This window comes from Lactuca saligna, chromosome 8 (assembly GCF_052625555.1).
Source record: "Lactuca saligna cultivar CGN05327 chromosome 8, ASM5262555v1, whole genome shotgun sequence".
NCBI classification, from domain to species: Eukaryota; Viridiplantae; Streptophyta; class Magnoliopsida; order Asterales; family Asteraceae; genus Lactuca; species Lactuca saligna.
In genome coordinates, this window is record NC_136424.1 from 205,723,501 (window position 1) to 205,746,266 (window position 22,766).

The 22,766-nt window shown below is 39.0% G+C and overlaps 1 protein-coding gene across 1 annotated transcript; it reads left to right on the forward strand.

The window, feature by feature from the left end:
• The first annotated feature begins 5,466 nt into the window (after positions 1-5,466).
• LOC145012384 (sodium/calcium exchanger NCL2-like) lies at positions 5,467-9,914 on the forward strand. Its single transcript, XM_078971182.1, has 8 exons — positions 5,467-5,855; positions 7,090-7,275; positions 7,591-7,781; positions 7,863-8,156; positions 8,241-8,350; positions 8,429-8,666; positions 8,750-9,022; positions 9,575-9,914. Exons 1-8 carry the CDS (start codon positions 5,474-5,476, stop codon positions 9,821-9,823), a joined length of 1,923 nt encoding a protein of 640 aa, XP_078827308.1. The 5' UTR covers positions 5,467-5,473; the 3' UTR covers positions 9,824-9,914.
• The last annotated feature ends 12,852 nt before the right edge of the window (positions 9,915-22,766 follow it).

Genomic DNA, 22,766 nt, shown 5'->3' on the forward strand with positions numbered 1-22,766 from the left:
TAAATTAAAAAAAGTACCTTTAGAGGTTCCAAAACTCGACCCTCAACTTGTGTGAAAGTGGTACTAATTGTAATTCCTGTGGCATTAATAAGAGGATCAGCACCCTAGTTACTTTGATTCGGTGCCTGAAAAGGAAAATTCAATATGTTTTTTTTATTACCATTTAACATTTTCTAATTTCATAATTATTAATAATAAGATATAGAATCTTACACTAGTTGATGCTTGCATTCGATCACGAGGCTTTTGTCTTGACTTCTCAACAAGTGAAGCTCTTTGTAGATTAGACAAAGCCTTGGCATGTATCGTTGTAGGGAAATCAAATCACAAAACTATAAAAAAGGATATACATTAGATTTGATCCATTGAATGATTAATATTTTGTTAACAAAATCCAAAAAGATTTATATATTATTACCTCAAGTGGGATATAAACTGGTCGCTTAGGTTTTCCAACATTAAGACGTTGATAATCAACAGAGTATTCAAGGCGTCTTTCGTGATGATCAACATAGTATTGTAACACTATTATGTCAATTGTCTCGGTTGGGCTATTTCCATCTCTTTGATTCTTCTGTTTCATTGAAAACCTACGAAATTAATCTTTTAGATTTCATAAAAAGGAAAACATTATATAAAATGAACAAATAGAACCTACATTTGTTCTCTGCATGTTTTATCGATTAAACCAATAATCTTGTACTCACAATTAGACGGGAAGGTCTTGACACGCAAGTTCTTGAGCATTCTTTTTGCCTAATCACCAAAAAAGAATGAAGAATAGAGAATATATGAATCAATAAAAGCTATTAATACATATAAAGAACAAATCAAACTTGTAACCTTCACCCAATCAATCTCCCTAATGTTATATTTTAGTTCTCACAAAGAAAGTCCACAACTTTCCCTACATTTACTATCATTGTAGTCGATACATCTATAAAAGTATCAGTATGTTGATAATCAGTCGTAGCATTATAATTATTAAAATTAAACAAAAAAAAATGAAATTCTTTAGTCTTTTTTAATTTACCCATGTTCAAAATCAAACCAGATTGAGTGGCACGAAAACTCGAATGAAAAACCCTACACCCCACAACACCACCCCCAATTCCTATAAAGTTTCGTGAGTCATTTTGGAAGTAACACTGTCTAACCAGAAGATAACCTTTATAACCAAAAAACAATCCATGATTAATGTTAATGTATGTATCATAAATAGAATTTCTTTTTTTCATATGTATATGACTTACTGTTTTGCAGCGTGTTGTCTAAGAAGAACATCTAAAACCCTAACAAATTCATGGAATTGCTCAGAATCATGACCTTCAAGCCCATTAACAATGGCTTGAATTGGGATCTTTTTTGCTTAGTTTCACATTGAAATGGTTGGTTAATATATGCTGAAGAAAAAGAAATCGTGAGTTCTATCACATAATTAATCCATATATTTGTAATATACCCAGAAGTAAAAAATTATCAAAATAAATAATAATAAAAAATTACGGGTGATGATGATATTTATAGGAACTTGATCCACCACATGGTGTACTCGATGAGAATCCTCAATTCAAGCGTAGTCCTGCTCATGTTCATGTTGACAAAATGTTTGAAGCGATAAAAGAGAGAATTCAAGTCCCACCTTCTTTTATTCTATGCATCCCCCCTGAATGAAAGAATTCAGATATTTATGGTTTTTACTTTTTACACTTTTCCTTGATCTTTTAGGGTTTACATTGTTTCATTTAGAATGATGTTAATTTATCATGGTGAAGTCGATATATGCTCTTGCCATCTGTTCAACTAACAAAAAAACACCCAAAATATTCAAAACCACGATGTGTATCTATGATCGAAAACCAAAAATAGAGATAAGAAAGGATGATCGCTTACCTTCTTGTAGGTTGTATTGACAACATACTGATGGCGGTGGTAACAAATGGTTGTCAGAGACTCAATAGAAAAAAGGAGAAACATAGGAGATGTGCTTTGAGAGCCTTTGACGATGGCTGATGTGTACAGAGAAAAGTGAGGAATGAAATTAGGTATGAAACGTAAAAGGGTAAGTGAAATTTGAGGCGCTTGTATATTCGAAGATGTTGTCATCAAAACTGATCCAATGGTGGAGATATAGGAGTGAAATAAAATCAAGGGTCCGTATTTCTTTAATTTAGATTTTAAGGTTATCTTTTAATAATATTTAGAGATTATAAGATTTCAGTATATGTTTCTATCCTTGTAATTGTTCTTTTTCCAGCACAATGCAACCAATTCATATTTAATACAATTTATCTACTTAGTCATTCAAATTTTCGTTGTTTTTTAAATTGTGTGATTAGAAGTCGAAAAGGGGCATTTTAATGTTGAATGCTATTGTTGGTATTCTTTATGGGGAGCTGTTTTGGTTTGGATTTTCAGCTCTAAAATGGAATATAATAAGAAAACTGGGTCTATTTTACTATAAAAGGGCAATATGGTCTTTTACATTTTTGGGGGTTCTGGATGCAAAAATTAGTATAGATCATAGTAACAATTTATGTCCCCTTCTAGAGGGTATTTTGGTCGATTTAAAGGAACCCTTTAGATGTAACTTTAACCATTTATTTTATACACAATCTAGTACAATAAGAATGACCATTACTAATTATAGTCACACATGCAATGACCATACTATAATTATATTGATCGGAGATTATATCTCTTCAAACCAGATTCACTTATAGACACACATAATAATTGTAAACATAACTGAATGCAACATACACTCATAATATTTGTTTTTTTCAAAGCCAATTCATCATATTTTGACACACATAATAAAAGGAAAATAACCATAAACCACTAAAATTAACTTCTTTTCATGCATTTACTTATTCACTGCTAAACGCCACCCTATGGACACAAAAATATTTAATATTACCATATGTATCCCATATTAGTTACATTAAATTTCATGTGTCATGATGGCATCATGATTCAGAAACATATACAATTGTCTCATGTCACCAGATATCTATGTATTGGCTCTTATATAAAAAGTATCGTAATGTTAATCTATAAATGTGACTGATAGTGAAATATAGATGTAGTCTTTGAGTCTGGCTAATAATTGTAATATTTGGTATAATTAAGTGTGGTTAAAATTTTGATTATCTATACAATTGACACACAAACTAATTTAAATGTACCCAAAAAATAGTCTCTAAATTTTTTTAGTGAAGTTTTTAATGAAAAGTGTGACAAACCGTTTTTCAAAAAGTGTCACTGTAGGTTATTTTTGTACTAGTGGTTTAAAAAAAAATAAAGATTTAATATAAAAAATCGTAAGCATAAGTATTTTTTATAGTACCAAAATTATTGAAATTTGTATCGAATTCATTTCCTTTAATATTATATAATTTTGAAATTTTTAATAGAATTTAGTTATGAAATTGACTAAAATATGCATATTATTAGGGAATTAAAAAGGAAGGAAATTAAGGTTTGTATAGCAATTATTCTGAGAGTTTAATATAATTAAATATCTTACATACATAAACTATGTATTCAATTCCAAAATTTTTAATTTAAGAAAAGTAAAAAAAATAATAAAAAAAAATAACATGTGGAAAATAAGAAATCCATAACATCTAACAAAATTACATGTGACAAATGTATGGAGAACATGACACGTGGTAGAAATCATTTTCATTTATTAGGTTACTAGGTGTAAGACCCCTGTATTACATGGTTTTATTTAAAAAAATATATATATTAAATTTTAACAATTTGAAAAGTTTGGATTTATAAGAAAAATGTGAAATTTTTTGAATTATTAAAATTAAAGAGGCTCTAATGTATTGAATACATTACATATATAAACTGTTTCTAATAAATACCTTACATATATATTACCATACATATTAAATGTGCAATTTTAATTTAATAAAATGAAAAATACAATAAAATGACAAGTGGAAAATACAAAATTCAAAATTTTTAGAAAATATCATGTGTCCAAATGAAGAAGAAGAGGACATGTGGTAAAAAGTTCTTTATTTATTAGGAAGGATATATATATATATATATATATATATATATATATATATATATATATATATATATATATATATATATATATATATATATATATATATTTGTCACATGTCAGATGCTTATTCATTTTATCACATATCGTTTTGTAGTTATTTTAAATTAATTTTTATTCCACATGTCATTTTATGAGTTTTTCATTTTATTTATTTTCATAAAGTATTTAAATATAATAATAAATATATATCAAGTTTATTAACAAACGTTCTTTATAATTCAAAATTACTAAATTAAAGCATTATTAGTTTATTTTGTTTATTTATCTAAAATACTTGTTTAAATTTAAAAGAGAAAAAAACACTTTAATTTTAATAATTCAATAGTTTTTCTTATTTTTCTTATAAATTCAAACGTCTCAAATGTTTAGAATTATATATATATATATATATATATATATATATATATATATATCTTTTTGTCACATGTCAAATGCTCATTGATTATATCACATATCGTTTTGTAGTTATTTTAAATTAATTTTTATTCCACATATCATTTTATGAGTTTTTCATTTTATTTATTTTCATAAAGTATTTAAATATAATAATAAATATATATCAAGTTTATTAACAAACGTTCTTTCTAATTCAAAATTACTAAATTAAAGCATCATTAGTTTATTTTGTTTATTTATCTAAAATACTTGTTTAAATTTAAAAGAGAAAAAAAACACTTTAATTTTAATAATTCAATAGTTTTTCTTATTTTTTTTATAAATTCAAACGTCTCAAATGTTTAGAATTTTATATATTTATATTTTTAAATAAACTCATGTAATAGATGTGGCTTATACCTTATATATATATATATATATATATATATATATATATATATATATATATATGTATATATATATATATATGTGTGTGTGTGTGTTACTTTGTTGATGGTAGTCTTCTCTCATAACATATATAAGAAACTAGTTGAACACATGACAAGAGATAGAAGGTGCAAAATGTCACCTATGAGGTAATTGATTCAAGTCTTTGTGCGAAAATAGTATTAGCACTTCACGATTTACCTTTATATGATTTCGGTGGCCACAGTTTACCTTTTTTAAAAACTTGCTATACTAGTATGAAGTACTATATCCTATTTTATTGTTTGAAGTATTTCTTATTTTATTTTCAGCATCAATTGTCATCTTTTATATTATAATAATCAAGGGAACGTGTTACGAAATATAAGTTGAGCAATTAATATGCAAGGATGACTTTTGTATAGTAATAGGATTAAAGAAAGACGAACAAGTATACTTCTTTTATTAAAAGACTAAAAAGACCAAAAAGATTGGTAAAGGATGATGGATTTGCTCCACCTTGCTATATATATTACAGAATCCTCTTATACAATATAACTTAATTCCATCATCATTTTCGAAATGGGAAAAGTATTTGCAAGAATCACATCTTATTTAGTTTTTATTCTTTTCGTATTAGCTGGGAAGGTGGCAGCTGGTCGTCGTTTGAATTATGAGTTGTTGTCTGATGGTGCTGCTCAAGAACACGATTCAGAGTCATTTCTGCATCTCAAAGGACAGGATTCTTCTGAAGAGCATTGTGAGCTAATGTATGGGTTTTTGCCATGTTCAAGCAATGTCCCGAGCCATATCTTTCTCATTGTGATATACGAGTACCTATTATATCATGGAGAATCATATGCGGCTGGTGATGGGGGAATTTTTCGTGTCCTTGGCAAGAACTTTTATGTTGCAATGTTTTCTCAGCTTCTTGATTCCCTCCCAGAATCTTTGATACTTCTTGGTAATTTTCATTTTTATCTTTTCCATACCATATCAACATGCTCTATTTTTAATGTGTCTTTCTAGATTGAAAATGAGTTGTGGGCAGTAGTAACAAGAGGGGTCCAAGCACCCCACTTGGAAGATGATTACAAACATATTATTACCAAATATACCCTTAAAAAATTTCTTTTACTAAGAAACCACCTTCATGACACTCACTCTTACTAGGGGTGAGCATGGTGCGGTCCGGTGCGGTTTTTGGTCAAAACCGAACCGAAAACCGCAACTTCAATTTTTTGAAATTCAGAAACCGCACCGTTCGGTTTTATGCGGTTCAATTTTTACGGTTTTTTGTAGTTCGGTTTTTTTTTGTGGTTTTTATTATTATTATTATTTTTTTCGTTTTGTCTTTTTACTAAAACTCAAGTAACTTAGCAAGTTACTTTGACTCAGATGAGAAGTGCTAATCTTTTATTGGATATAAACCGATACAACCATATCTTGGTTCGAAATCAAATTACATAACCACTCATTCAATATGTTTCTAAGACTTCAATATAATACGAATTTAATATAATATTTGTTTCACAAGTACATAGAATAATATCAATTAATGTATTTTTAAAAATGATACTATATCACTAGTACTATTCATATTTAAATATTAAAAAAAATGTCATAAACATTATTTATTATTGTAAATACCACTAAATGTATGCTTAAAAATATAAAGTCATCCTCCGATAGATAAGAAGATATTTACATTTATAGAAATTTTAATTGTGATAAGTTCTTGGTTCTTATAAATATCAACATTATATATATATATATATATATATATATATATATATATATATATATATATATATATGGTGCGGTTCGGTTTTTTGCGGTTTTTGCGAGACTAGAAACCGCACCGCACCGAGTATTTTCGGTTTTTGCAAAACTAAAAACCGCATCATCGGTTTTCATTTCGGTTTCGGTTTATGCGGTTTTTTCGGTTTTTTTAGTTTGCGGTTCGGTTTTTGCTCACCCCTAACTCTTACAAGCAAAGTCCCTCTTTGACAAATTTTTGTCTAAAAAAACTAAAAATATACTAAAATTTCAAAGCATTGAATTTTTTTTATATAATGGACCCCGGTTAACTTCCGTCTGGATCCGCCACTGGTTGTGGGGAATTGAATGCTTTTGCTTAACTTCAATCGTAGATGAATTTCTTTCTTACTTTTCTACTCTTGATTGTCCGATTGCAGTAGCAGGACTGACAAGTAGTAAAGAAAAAGCTCAAGAATACGTTGTAACGGGTGTTGGATTGCTAGCAGGATCGTCAATATTGCTTCTCACACTTCTATGGGGGGTATGCTTCATTTGTGCTAGAATAGAATTCTATGTAAAACCTATTCCTGAACTAAAAGATCAAGGAACACAACTATTAACCGGTTTGCATTCTTAACTTTCTATTAACAATTATAAAGGCTGTACTTTTCTATTCTCCATTACTCATATAAGATTGTTAAAAATGCTGATTACTTGGTGAACTGTATGTATTTACAGGTTCTGGTCGTTATACACATGCCGAAACTGATGTTAAAGTTTAAGTTGATTTTGCTGAAAGTAAAAAATAAAGGGATAAAACTATTAACAGGTTTGCATTCTTTGTATCTTTTAACAGTTTTGATAATTATGTAACAATTTATGACCGTTTGAAAATTGATGGCTTGTCTTGCGAGCTTAATGTGTGTACACTACTATAGGTTTTGGTGTCGTTACCGATGCAGAAACTAAATATCATGCCAAAGTTATATTCTTTTCGCTCATACCATTTGTAGTCATTCTGTTACCTAGTGTGTTTGGGTTATCGTATTCTGATGAAGAAGACAAGATTGTCCTTCTTGTGTCACTTTCGGTTTCGGTTATATGCTTACTCTCTTACTTCTACTATCAGGTATACATCAGTTCCTTAATAGAATATTGCAAGAAGATACGTAGGTTAGCAGATTTAGCTCATGATTTTCCGTTTTTGCAGACTTCTGATCCACGGATTCGGAAAAGAAGACTGGAGTATGCAGAAGTTTTAGGAAAAATTGAAATGCATGTACCATTTTACAAAGTACAAGCGCTTATGCTTGAAAGGGAAAAACATCTTATGACAAAGCAAAAAGAAATGGAGAAAATTTTGACACGTCCCGAGCTTAGCGAAGACAAAACATTAATGACCAGTGAAAATTTCTATGATTTGTTCCATAATTGGCTTGATGAGACGAGACAGTTAATGGATGATCCGTACTCAATGGATCAATTAGGGACAGAATACAATCAAGTGAGCATCACATGATATACATGCATCAGTTTGAGCTATTGAGCTATCATTGAGTGATTGATTGTTTTTTATTATATTTTTCAGGTTGCTGAACTATTGCTTGAAGATAAAATCAAAATGATACAACTAATATACGGTCTAGGAGAGGAATTGCATATACAAGATGGAGCTCGAGATGAATCTTCCATAGATAGGTATGGCTGGGCTATGTTAGTATGCATACTTGATAATGGCGTGATGCCGGAGTGTCTGATTTAGTGTTAAAATGTTAGATTCTTTAAGCGCATTGATGCCAATGGTGATAAATCTATTAGACGACTTGAGCTCAAAAACTATATCATGGAAGTGAACAATGGGATTCCGATGGACGAAGAGATAATAGAGATCATAATGAGAGGTTTAGACATTGATGGAAATGGAGACATTAATCACCAAAAATTCAAATCCGAGATTAAGGGGTGGCTCGATACTTTTTGCAACAAAGAAAATCCATCACAGAATAACAACCAAGTAAGAAACGTCATGATAAGTATTCAAGAACACTACCTTGTTCTATGGTATTGGAGGATAATGCAATTGAGTATGTTGTGTAGGAAACGGACAGGTACCATCAGAATGAGGCAAAGGCGAAAACAGAGGAAAAGTACAAGGGAATGGCGATACTGATAGTCGGAATCATTATGCTAACAGTCTTGGCTGAGCCTTTGGTCGAGAGCATTCGACGGTTTTCAGAATCTGTAAAAATAGAGCCTTTCTATGTGTCATTCATCTTGGTACCATTGGCTACAAATGCTAGAACAGCCATTGCTCCCATTAGAGCTGCAATGCAGAAGAAACATCAAATAACCTCTTTAACCTTCTCTGAGGTTTGTCCTTATCTATAGTTTCATAGAATCACCATATATTTTGGAGGATGTCTTATTAGGGCAATTATAATGCATTGAACTCCAATGGGTTATACAACTCTATCATTTTTTTCCTACAGTGTATTGAACTCTATAAAGTTCAATAGAACATTACAAAAGCTAATATATAATATATATTTAAGAATTATGAAACTTTCATTTTCCCATCAAAGAGTTCAATGTGCATTGAACACCAAATAGTGGCATCTCATAATGATAGAGTTTCATTCATGAAATGAAAACTATATTTGCAACCTCATGCAACTTTCTCATTGAACTCGCCATATAGATGTTGTTATGTATATGTGATATATGAATATAGAAAATAGGGAAAAGATAACAACAATTAATGACTATCCTGAATTATGAACTACCAAATATATCATTATCAAAAGGTATATATGAGATATATCCTTAATACCCTGCCTTTATTATATGTTTGTTTACAGCATCAATACTTACAGAATACTTACATGTAACTCGTTATTGACATGCTCAATTGAACTTGTGCAGATATACCACAAAGTCTTCATGAACAATATCCTTGGTTTTTCTGTTCTGGTATCGGTCATATATTGTCGTGGATTGACATGGCATTTCTCTGCTGAGATTCTAGTTGTTGCAAGTGTGTGCATCATAATGGGACTTCTAGCATCTTTCAAATCAAAGTTTCCGAACTGGATATTAATCATTGCGTTCTCTCTCTATCCGTTATCTTTGGTTATGGTTTACTTTGTCGCAGATACTTTCCAGTTTTCTTGAAACTTGAACTAGAACTTGTAGAAAACAACATTGTCCCATTTAATTGAGTAAGGAGATATGCTTATGTATAGCAATGATGAAGGAGACATTTTTTAATGCAGAAGTATGTTTTATTTATTTATGAGGAAAATTCATACTCAAGATCCATTGGTAATAACGAAAAGGTAACAACTACTTGAAGATTTCAATTTGAGCCTAGTTCGTACTTATATTCGTTTTGTTTGTCGACAACATCTTTCATTTACATCTTTCATAAGCAAATTTTGTATAATATTGTCTTGGGGGATATGGTTTACGTTACATATCACGTTTTTCTCCATTAAATTTGTTGGAGTTAACATCAACATATACACATTGTAGAGTAATTATTAAAGAAATTAAAAGAACGTTGTTTTACATAATGTACATATGACTTATTAACCCCAAAAAAGATCTATATCTATCTATCTATCTATCTATCTAAGTGACACCCATTTTAGGTTTGATCTAGTCCATCCTCAATATAAGTCTCTGTTCTGGGTGGCCATAGTGTGGTGAGGCATCACCACGGCGTGGCAAATGTTTTCTTGATTGCGTGATTAAAATGACCCGCCATGGCATGGCCATAAGGGCCACAACGTGACATCTAATTTTAATGAAACCATAATTTATGGGCTTTACACCCTATTTAAAGGAATTATGAGGCTATGTGTAGCACCTGGTTCCCGGTATGTAAATCTTATTTGAGTATTTTTCCCATTTTAGCCTTGGACTCGGCAAGTCATAGGTCCGACTCGCCGAGTAGGGACGAGACTCAGGACACGTTTAAGTTGGCGACTCGACGAGTCACCGCTGCTGGATGAAACCCTAAATTTCAAGGGTTTGCACCCTATTTAAACCCTCATTTCCGCCCCAAACTCGTCCCCATTCACCCTCAGAGCTCCCAACATCGTTTATACCCTTATTTCCTTGAGAGATTGAAGTGTTTTGGTGTGTTCTTGAAGATTTTGAGGAGAAACAAGAGTAGATCAAGAAGAGGAGAAGCAGGCTAGGCATCTTTGTGTCATCTCAACGTTTTCCTTGAGGTATAGCTCGTTTCCCCTCTGTTTTCAAGCTTGTAGTCTCTTTTAGCTTCATGGAAGTCCTTCCTGAGCTTTTCCCCAAGCTTGTTTGTGCATTGTGGGTTGTAATAAGTTGTTAGCCTGTAGATCTAGGCATGATTTAGTCCCTGGAGCTTGGATCTAATGCCTTTATGGGGTCATATTGCATGAAATCCCTAGATCTACCTCTTTTGGTGCACTTTGAGCCCTAAAATCCATATTGGTGAATATCTACACGTAAAGTTGGAAACTTTACGTGTGATTCGTGTCCTAGAAGCCCAGATCTGTGAATGGCATGGACTGGAATCGAGCAAATCGGTGTATTTGATGGATGCATGGCGACGACTCGGCGAGTCGTTTATGTGACTCGGCGAGTCCGCTCGCGAGTCACCGAATTGGTCCCTTTATGATGTATCGAGTTTGAGCCGTGAGTCACAGGGGGTGACTCGGTGAGTTGGAAGCTGAACTCACCCATGTTAGGACTCGGCGAGTCAATGCCCTGACTCGGCGAATCCAAGGCAATCTTCATAGATTAAGAACAGACTCGGCGAGTTGTTCATACAACTCGGCGAGTCTAAGCATGAGTGTTCATCGGATGAAGATGAACTCGATGAGTTGTTCATACAACTCGGCGAGTAGGACGAAGAACTTCAATGTCAGTTTAGAAGAAGAACTCGTCAAGTCTTAGCCTAACTCGACGAGTAGAATCAGGGACTCAGGACAATCATCTGGATAGGAACTCGGCGAGTTGGTGAGCTAACTCGGCGAGTCGGGTCAACTGAAAGTTGACTCTGACTTTGACTTAGGGCTAGACCAGGGGTAAAATGGTTATTTTACCCAAAGGACAGTTAGCAGTGTGTGGGTTAGTATTTTGTGGGAATTGCAGTCGGAGGAGTTCCGGGGCAGCAGCAGCGGTCAGTCAGTTCCCGATCAGTTCAGCATCTACTTTGAGGTGAGTTGCCTTCCAGTAACGGTGGGTCTAAGGCCACAATGTCGGCCCACCAGTAGGAGATGTGTGATTAGATTATTGTCTTTGTGATATTCATCTAGGGTTGCTAGACTATGTGATATATGTGTTATGTGGTAGTAGTAGGGGTGAAATAGTCCCCAGTATCCAGTCGAAAGGACCGAAGGGGAGACCAGCGCCCAGATATGCTAGGCAGTATCCGGTCGAAAGGACCGAAGGGGAGGCCAGCACCCAGATATGCTAGGCAGTATCCGGTCGAAAGGACCGAAGGGAGGCCAGCACCCAGATATGCTAGGCAGTATCCGGTCGAAAGGACTGAAGGGGATGCCAGCACCCAGATATGCTAGGCAGTATCCAGTCGAAAGGACCGAAGGGGTAGGTCGGGCACCCAGATATGCCTGACAAATTTATGTATGTTATGTGATTATGTGGTATGTGGTACAGTGGGGGAACTCACTAAGCTTTGTGCTTACGTTTTTCAGTTTTGTGTTCAGGTACCTCTTCACCGAAGGGGAAGGAGCTGGCGCGGTAGCGGCACATCATGCACACACTCTGGGTTCCGCATTTACGAGATTCACTAGGATTTGTACTCTGATATTTTGATGGGTTGAATGGTTTGGCTTTTAAACATGATTTGCGTGGTGTTGTGGTTTGATCAAACAATGTTTTATTTATTAATGTTTTCTAAAGTAATGTTTTAAAACGAAATTTTCGGACGTAAAATTTGGGTCGGTACAAGTTGGTATCAGAGCCCTGGTTTGAGGGATTCGGACTCACCTTCAGGGGTGTCTGAACTCAAATCGAGGGATTAAAAGATTTTTAAAAGAAAATGTTTTCTAACAAGGAGAAAAGAGTTTAAGAAAGAACGAAAGTGTGTGTGATGTGCGCGACCGGCCGAGCTCAAGTAAGTATTCCCCAAAGTACCCATACCAGTTTATGTTATGTTTATCAGCTTTTGTAGAACAGCATGCTAGAATAGGACTAAGGATCTAGGAATGATGCCTTATGTGCCTGTCTTACGTGTTCCACCTATATGTGAATTGCATGCTTGTGTAGTGTAGACAGCGGTAGGGTATCCTGTTAGGGTATGTCTGGTAGTATAAGCTAACACGGTGTGCTAGTTCAGTTCCTCTCTATGAGAGCGGAATTGTTTGAAGTCGTTTCCCTTGTCCGAATGCTACTTGCTTCGTGCTAAGTGGGACTCCGAGTAATGGGAATTAGCCATTAGGCGAATACGTCACACCACATGTGATCAGAGTTGAATAATCTTAGAGTACCGGATTTGATCCTACTGCGCAGCTCTTGTTTGAGTCCAACCGTTGTAGGGACGAGTCGAGTACTCGAAGGATTATCTGAGTCTCGTCACATGTGATGGTGTTCGGGTGATGGCTAATTGGTATTACAAGGAGGCCTGCAGTAGCTGAGGATTGAATCGAGTGGAGCCGGAGATTTCCATAGGGCGAGCCTGGGATGAGTATAGTAATAACCAGCCTTAGTGTAAGGGATCTGGTGGAGTCAAGGCAGTCCTTGAAAAAGGTACGGATAGATGTGGAAGGTAGTATGGGCCCGTACTACTGAAAGCAGAGGATCCGTACCCGAACCAAGGAAGGCCAAGACAAGACCAGGGAACTTGTAAGTAGCTATGATCCCTCAAGGAGCATCAGTATATCTAATGATTGTTGTGATGTATTGCAGAATGGTGGTACTTCGATCGAGGCCGGTGGATGGCGGAGAGGGATCGGGTTCGGGATCGGGTTCTGAGCCGGTAGATGAGGGGCTACATGAGTTCATCGCGTCAGAGATCACCAGGGGTATCCTTGAGTCGACTCCCATTATCTTCGGGTCGATCAAGGAAGAGATCATGGAGTTGATGGAGGATCGCCTGCGGGCATTCAGGAGCGATTTGGCATCTGGCCAGTCGGGGTCACGCACACTGTCCTTCAAGGACTTCAGGGGCAGTGGTGCTCCGGATTTCCATGGGGTAAAGGACCCCATTGCTGCCAGGCGATGGATTGCAGACATCGAGTCTGCACAGTTGACTAGCTTCTGCCCCGAGGGGTCGAAGGTGCGATATGCAGCGGGGTGTTTACGGGACCGAGCCCGGGATTGGTGGGAGTCAGTGGGTGACTCGTTGGGAGCCTCAGCTATCGAGACTATGACCTAGTCGGACTTTGTGACCAGGTTCAGGGCGGAGTTTGCACCGGCTATCGAGCTTCAGCAGCTGCCCAGGGAGTTTCTGGATATGAGACAGACGACAGAGACTGTGGCGGAAATCACCGCCAAGTTCTGGGAGAGGGCTTTGTTAGTGCCCCAGTATGCTGGTGACGAGGATATGAGGAGGACTCGTTATCACGATATGCTTCGAGCTGACATCCGGGAGCATGTTAGCTTTTCGGCTTGCCCTACCTTAGACTCTATGATTGCCAGGTCAAGGGAGAGGGAGATAGATTTGGAGCACATCCGGAAATGGAAATTAGAGGAGGGACAGACAGGAGGGGCTTCGGGAAAGAAGCCCAAGGGATCAGATATGGGGCCGAAAGGCCAACAGGGACGGGGACGCTGCCGGAAATGCGGCAAGGCACACGAGGGGGCGTGCAGGATGGGATCCTTGGGCTGCTACAAGTGCGGCAAGTTTGGGCACATCAGCAGGGATTGCACTGCTCCTGCGGCAGTTATTCAGACATCGGAGTTGCTGTGTTTCCACTACAACCAGAGGGGCCACAAGAAGGCCAATTGTCCCCTGTTGTCAGTTTCAGCGCCGGTGAAGGCGCCAGCTCCAGCGACCCTGCGGATCACGGATGGCCGATAGGGCAAGGCAGAGGCTCCGGTGATGAGGAGCCGAGCATTCCAGCTGACTACCGAGGAGGCACGCGCCGCGCCCGATGTGGTGACGGGTATGATTCTTTCCTTCTATCTTTTGTTTTATGATGTTATGATATTGATATGTGCTCCATGTGTATATATATGCATTAGGATCGTTCCATGTGAACGGCATCCCAGTTCAGGTATTGTTCGACTCGGGTGCATCCCGATCGTTCGTTTCTCTTGCGCTTAGCAAGAGGTTTCATGATACTTCAGGCGAGTTGGATTGCCCGTTAGAGGTAGAGATTGTTGACGGTCGATCGGTGCAAGCATTGATGGTGTTTCGAGATTGCGTTCTGCGACTGTTTGAGGAGCGTTACTTGGTAGACTTGGTTCCCATTCCATTGCGCGGGAACAAGGTGATTATTGGCATGGATTGGTTGAGCCCTAATGGGGCGGTGATAGACTGTGCGCAGCAGCTGGTGCGAGTCAGGACCCCGAGCGGGGGAGAGTTAGTGATTCATGGTGAAAGGCCGCAGTGTGGACCCACTGTGTGTTCAGCAGCAAGGGCTAGGCGCTATCTTCAGCAGGGATGCACGGGATATGTCGTGTATGTGATGGATACCCGGGAGGCGGGTAAGGCAACCGTGAGCGAGGTTCCGGTGGTTCGAGATTTTGCAGATGTTTTCCCGGAGGAACTACCTGGGATACCTCCGGAGCGACAGGTGGAGTTCAGGATTGACCTTATTCCCGGTGCGGCTCTGATAGCCAAAGCACCATACCGGTTGGCTCCTCCCGAGATGCAGGAGTTGTCTACGCAGCTGCAAGAGCTGCTAGACAAGGGATTCATTCGTCCGAGCAGTTCGCCTTGGGGAGCCCCGATTCTATTTTTGAAGAAGAAGGATGGGTCGCATCGGATGCGTATAGATTACTGGGAGTTGAACAAGGTGACGGTGAAGAACCGTTACCCACTCCCGAGGATTGATGACCTCTTTGACCAGCTTCAGGGAGCATCTTGGTTCTCTAAGATTGACTTGCGTTCGGGTTATCATCAGATGAGAGTCAGGGAGGAGGATACGTAGAAGACCGCGTTTCAGACACGTTATGGCCACTACGAGTTTGTGGTGATGCCGTTTGGGCTCACCAATGCTCCTGTCGCGTTCATGGATCTCATGAACCGTGTTTGCAGACCGATTCTGGATCAGTCTGTGATAGTCTTTATCGATGACATCTTGGTTTATTCCAAGACTTAGGAGGAGCATGAGGAGCATCTGAGGGAGGTGTTGGAGACCCTGAGGAGGGAGAGCGTGTATGCCATGTTCTCCAAGTATGAGTTCTGGCTGCGCGAGGTGCAATTTCTTGGGCACCTCGTCAACCAGAACGGGATTCTAGTCAATCCGGCCAAGGTCGAGGCTGTGATGAGATGGGAGGTCCCGAAGTCTCCATCCGAGATTCGGAGCTTCCTGGGATTAGCGGGCTACTATCGGAGATTTATCCAGGATTTCTCCAAGATAGTCGTACCCCTGACGCGGCTGACGAAGAAAGCCGTGGTCTTTCGGTGGGGACCCGAGCAGCAGGCTGGATTTGAGATGCTGAGACAGAGATTGTGTGAGGCGCTGATCCTAGCCCTGCCAGAGGGTGTAGAGGATTTTGTGGTTTACTGTGATGCGTCCATTTCAGGGTTGGGCGTAGTTCTGATGCAGAGGGGGCATGTCATTGCCTACGCTTCGAGGCAGCTCAAGCCTCACGAGGCGAACTACCCGACGCACGATTTGGAGTTGGGAGCTGTGGTCTTTGCCCTCAAGATTTGGCAACATTACCTCTACGGGCTTCGTTGTACCATCTACACGGACCACAAGAGCCTGAGGTATCTCATGGACCAGCCGAATCTGAACATGAGGCAGCGAAGGTGGTTGGATGTGGTGAAGGATTATGATTGCGAGATCCTTTACCACCCGGGGAAGGCCAACATGGTGGCCGATGCGCTTAGCTGCAAGGCGGCGTCGATCAGGTACGTATGCATGAGGATGACCGTAGTGACTCCCCTACTGGAGCGAATTCGGGAGGCTCAACAGGAGGCTATCAAGGAGGAGCATCGGAAGAGCGAGCGCGTGGTGGGTCAAGCGTCCTCCTTTGATTATGATATCCGGGGTCTATTGACACTACACCATAGGGTGTGGGTGCCATATCACGGGGGCGTCTGCCAGATTTTGATGGATGAGGCGCACAAGTCCCGATTCTCTATTCATCCCGGGGCGACGAAGATGTATAGGGATCTCCGTCTGAACTATTGGTGGCCCTGCACGAAGCGGGATGTGGCATGGTACGTTGAGCGGTGCTTGACTTGCAGGAAGGTCAAGGCCGAACATCAGAGACCACATGGTAAGATGCAGCCGTTGGACATTCCACTGTGGAAATGGGAAGATATCACCATGGACTTTATTACAAAGTTTCCCAGGACCGTGCGTGGAGTGGATTCGATTTGGGTCATCGTGGACCGACTGACCAAGAGTGCTCACTTTATTCCGATTCAGGAGAGCATATCGGCTGAGAAATTGGCCGATATCTATATCAGGGAGATCGTGGCGCAGCACGAGGTGCCGGTATCGGTGATCTCGGACAGGGATGTGCGTTTCACTTCCAGATTTTGGAAGAAGTTTCATGACGAATTGGGCACTCGATTGCATTTTAGCACCACCTTTCACCCGCAGACGGATGGTCAGAGTGAGCGGACCATCCAGACTTTGGAGGACATGTTGCAGGCGTGTGTGTTAGATTTCGGTGGTAGCTGGGATACCTATCTTCCCTTGGCTGAGTTCTCATACAACAACAGCTACCACGCGAGTATTGACCGACCACCATTCGAGATGTTGTACGGGCGGAGGTACAGAACCCCGATATGTTGGGGTGAAGTTGGCCAGAGAGTCATGGGAAGCACCGATGTGGTGCTCGAGATGATCGAGAGGATCTAGCAGGTTCGGAGCAGACTTCAGACTGCTCAGAGTCGGCAGAAGAGTTACGCCGACAAGCGTCGATCCGACTTGGAGTTCCAAGGCGGGGATATGGTTCTCCTGAAAGTGTCGCCTTGGAAGGGCGTCATTCGATTCAGGAAGCGGGGCAAATTGGGCCCAAGATTCATCGGGTCGTTTAGGGTTGTAGCCCGGGTGGGCAAGGTGGCGTACTGGCTGGATCTGCCAGCCGAGCTCAGTCAGATCCACAGCACTTTCCATGTTTCTCAGCTGCAGAAGTGCCTGGTGGACGATTCAGCGGTAGTACCGTTAGAGGATATTCAGGTCAATGAGAGCTTGAACTACATTGAGCGCCCAGTCGCAATACACGACAGGAAGTCGAAGGACTTGAGGAACAAGAGGGTAGAACTAGTGAAGGTGCAATGGCAGCACCGCAAGGGTTCGGAGTGGACTTGGGAGCCGATAGACGAGATGATGGAGCATTACCCCGAGCTGTTTCAGGATCGAGCAGCAGACTTCGAGGACGAAGTCTAAAATAAGTGGGGGAGATTTGTAGCACCTGGTTCCCAGTATGTAAATCTTATTTGAGTATTTTCCCATTTTACCCTTGGACTCGGTGAGTCATACGTCCGACTCGCCGACTAGGGACGAGACTCAGGACACGTGAGTCACCGCTGCTAGATGAAACCCTAAATTTCAAGGGTTTGCACCCTATTTAAACCCTCATTTCCGCCCCAAACTCGCCCCCATTCACCCTCAGAGCTCCCAACATCATTTATACCCTTATTTCCTTGAGAGATTGAAGTGTTTTGGTGTGTTCTTGAAGATTTTGAGGAGAAAGAAGAGTAGATCAAGAAGAGGAGAAGGAGGCCAGGCATCTTTAAGTCATCTCAACATTTTCCTTGAGGTATAGCTCGTTTCCCCTCTGTTTTCAAGCTTGTAGTCTCTTTTAGCTTCATGGAAGTCCTTCTTGAGCTTTTCCCCAAGCTTGTTTGTGCATTGTGGGTTGTAATAAGTTGTTAGCCTTTAGATCTAGGCATGATTTAGTCTCTGGAGCTTGGATCTAATGCCTTTATGGGGTCATATTGCATGAAAGCCCTAGATCTACCTCTTTTGGTGCACTTTGAGCCCTAAAATCCATATTGGTGAATATCTACACGTAAAGTTGGAAACTTTACGTGTGATTCGTGTCCTAGAAGCCCAGATCTGTGAATGGCATGGACTGGAATCGAGCAAATCGGTGTATTTGATGGATGCATGGCGACGACTCGGCGAGTCGTTTATGTGACTCGGCGAGTCCGCTCACGAGTCACCAAATTGGTCCCTTTATGATGTATCGAGTTTGATCCGTGAGTCACAGGGGGTGACTCGGTGAGTTGGAAGCTGAACTCACCCATGTTAGGACTCGGCGAGTCAATGCCCTGACTCGGCGAGTCCAAGGCAATCTTCATAGATTAAGAACAGACTCGGCGAGTTGTTCATACAACTCGGCGAGTCTAAGCATGAGTGTTCATCGGATGAAGATGAACTCGACGAGTTGTTCATACAACTCGGCGAGTAGGACGAAGAACTTCAATGTCAGTTTAGAAGAAGAACTCATCGAGTCTTAGCCTAACTCGACGAGTACAATCAGGGACTCAGGACAATCGTCTGGATAGGAACTCGGCGAGTTGGTGAGCTAACTCGGCGAGTCGGGTCAACTGAAAGTTGACTCTGACTTTGACTTAGGGCTAGACCAGGGGTAAAATGGTTATTTTACCCAAAGGACAGTTAGCGATGTGTGATTGAGTATGTTGTGGGAATTGCAGTCGGAGGAGTTCCGGGGCAGCAGCAGCGGTCAGTCAATTCCCGATCAGTTCAGCAACTACTTTGAGGTGAGTTGCCTTCCAGTAGCGGTGGGTCTAAGGCCACAATGTCGGCCCACCAGTAGGAGATGTGTGATTAGATGATTGTCTTTGTGATATTCATCTAGGGTTGCTAGACTATGTGATATATGTGTTATGTGGTAGTAGTAGGGGGTGAAATAGTCCCCAGTATCCAGTCGAAAGGACCGAAGGGGAGGCCAGCACCCAGATATGCTAGGCAGTATCCGGTCGAAAGGACCGAAGGGGAGGCCAGCACCCAGATATGCTAGGCAGTATCCGGTCGAAAGGACCGAAGGGGAGGCCAGCACCCAGATATGCTAGGCAGTATCCGGTCGAAAGGACCGAAGGGGAAGCCAGCACCCAGATATTCTAGGCAGTATCCGGTCGAAAGGACTGAAGGGGAGGCCAGCACCCAGATATGCTAGGCAGTATCCGGTCGAAAGAACTGAAGGGGAGGCCAACACCCAGATATGCTAGGCAGTATCCGGTCGAAAGGACCGAAGGGGTAGGTCGGGCACCCAGATATGCCTGACAAATTTATGTATGTTATGTGATTATGTGGTATGTGGTACAGTGGGGGAACTCACTAAGCTTTGTGCTTACGTTTTTCAGTTTTGTGTTCAGGTACCTCTTCACCGAAGGGGAAGGAGCTGGCGCGGTAGTGGCACATCATGCACACACTCTGGGTTCCGCATTTACGAGATTCACTGGGATTTGTACTCTGATATTTTGATGGGTTGTATGGTTTGGCTTTTAAACATGATTTGCGTGATGTTGCGATTTGATCAAACAATGTTTTATTTATTAATGTTCTCTAAAGTAATGTTTTAAAACGAAATTTTCGGACGTAAAATTTGGGTCGTTACACTATGGTTTATTCACCCTCAACCTCCATCACTCTCAAACCCTCAGAAACCCTAACTATCACCTCTTTGAACTTTTTGGAGCTCATTTGCTTGTTTTTCATGATTTTGAAGGAAGTAAAGGAAGATCTTGTGTGAGAGACCAACAAGTAACTCTCCCCAACCTCCATAAGCATCTTGTTGGATCATTTGTAATGATCTTGATCCAATATTTTATCTTTTTGTTAAAGATCTATGGTTATTTTGCTAAATAAGCTCGTTCATTGGATTTTAGGTGGAGCAAAGAGATAAAGTTTACATCCTTATGACTGTTGGGAGTCCCAACAACCTTATAGCTCATAGATATGAGATTGTATTGCTATTTAGGTGTATTTCATGAGATTTGGGTCTATTTTTCCTATTTTGACCTAGATTTGAGGAAGGGCATGCATGGGGTATGCATTTCCATAATGTTTACATTTGTAGAGACCAATATAACCCTTTATAGCTTTCTAGATAGTTTGGGTTTGCATCTCATGTGATTAAGGACTTAATGGATAAATTGTACATCTTAAAGAGCCTTTAAGACCTAGGTGTTGAGATCTTGTCTTAATGGAGTGTCTTAATTAATAAAGATGGGAAATTTATGCATCAAGACGTTGGGAAGGAGTAGACTTGGGCTTTTGAGCCCCTAAAAATGAGTTAAGAGCATCTTAACTCAAATAAGTGATGTGCACAAAATATACCTATCAACTTTTAAATTTATAACCTAACAAACTTATACTAACTATGCACCTATAGGCAGTGTACCTAGTCAGATTATAGTATAGCTTGGGTAAGTCGGGTGTTGGTCACAGGGAACGATATTCAATTAATAAAATAATTACTAAAAACTAAACTAATAAAACAACTAAAAGTGGGGGTTTTATCTGATTTTACAAGTTTAGAAAAACTTAAGCACTCAAATAAAAACGATTGTAATCAATATACTAAAACACTTCCGTTTAGTTTCGAATCCACCCTTTTCCTATGCTTAGTTCTTATTTATAGACTAATGAAGTTGGTTACCAGGTTATTGTAGTTAGCAATTCAAGTCCAAATTTACTAACATTTTCATCAATTCATAAACTACCTTGTATGTTCATACATAAGCAAAACACAAAATCAGTTATTCATTATAGATGGGTTATGTAAGATTATCTAAACAAACACCATTATGGTCACAATTATGTTCTCTAACACATCTAAATTTGTTATTTTTATTACTTATCTAAGATTTGGTCGATCCTAGCTCTAGCAATTTAATGGTCACTAAATCACTACGTAATCAAGTTCATGTAATTTAATGGTCACTAAGCTACACTACACTTGAAATTAAGCAACAAAGTTACAAACTTTAACATGCTAGGTAATGATAATCAAACACATGCATAAAACAAATTCATATAATCCATAAAGTAAGACACTAACTCATAGTTTTAGGTTTCATCTAACTAAACGAAAACAAGGGTTTTTAGCCCATAATCACAGTTGGAAAACACATAAACATAAGGGAAACTAGACTAATCGTGATTAAACTAAGCAAAATTATGTGTAGATGCGAATCCTTGCTCCAATCTCTTTATCCTTTGATCTCTAGTTGAATTCTACCCTCAAAGGGGTCTTAGAAGGGTATTTTATCGTTAATAGTCGCAACCTGCAACCCTCTCTCCACTGGAATCGACCTAATGTCCGAGATATATATAGTTACCAAAAATCTCGACACCACGATGTGGTAAAGGAAACATGTCGTGGTCCTCAAGTTTATCTCGTATTCTCCAAATCGCCATCAAGAATCGCGAATATTCCATTCACCACGTCGTGGTGGGGTCACCACGTCGTGGTTGTTGAAAATCCGACTTTTCTACAAACATGAAAGTCAACCAAAATTGTGTCTAGTTTTCAGATCATTTTGAATCTCATCAATCGGAGTTACGAGTCATGAGATATGGTCATAATACTAACGAGGGGTCAAGCTGTCCAGCAACATCCTTCTTGTGTCTTCTTCTTGCCTAAGCTCGCATTTTCCTACTTCCAGCTTCCATGTTGCTTCCGAGCATGTATTTTATGCTACATAACATATATTAAACATAATAAATACCTTTTTCTCTATAATAAGCATAATTATAGCTAAAAGTATTAAGATATGATGTAATATATATATATATATATATATATATATATATATGGGGACCTGTCTAAATGGCTTATTGATATGTGCATATATATATATATATATATATATATATATATATATATATATATATATATATATATATATATATATATATATATATATATATATATATATATGCACATATCAATAAGCCATTTAGATAGGTCCCCACGACATGGCACTAGGTCACCACGACATGACGAC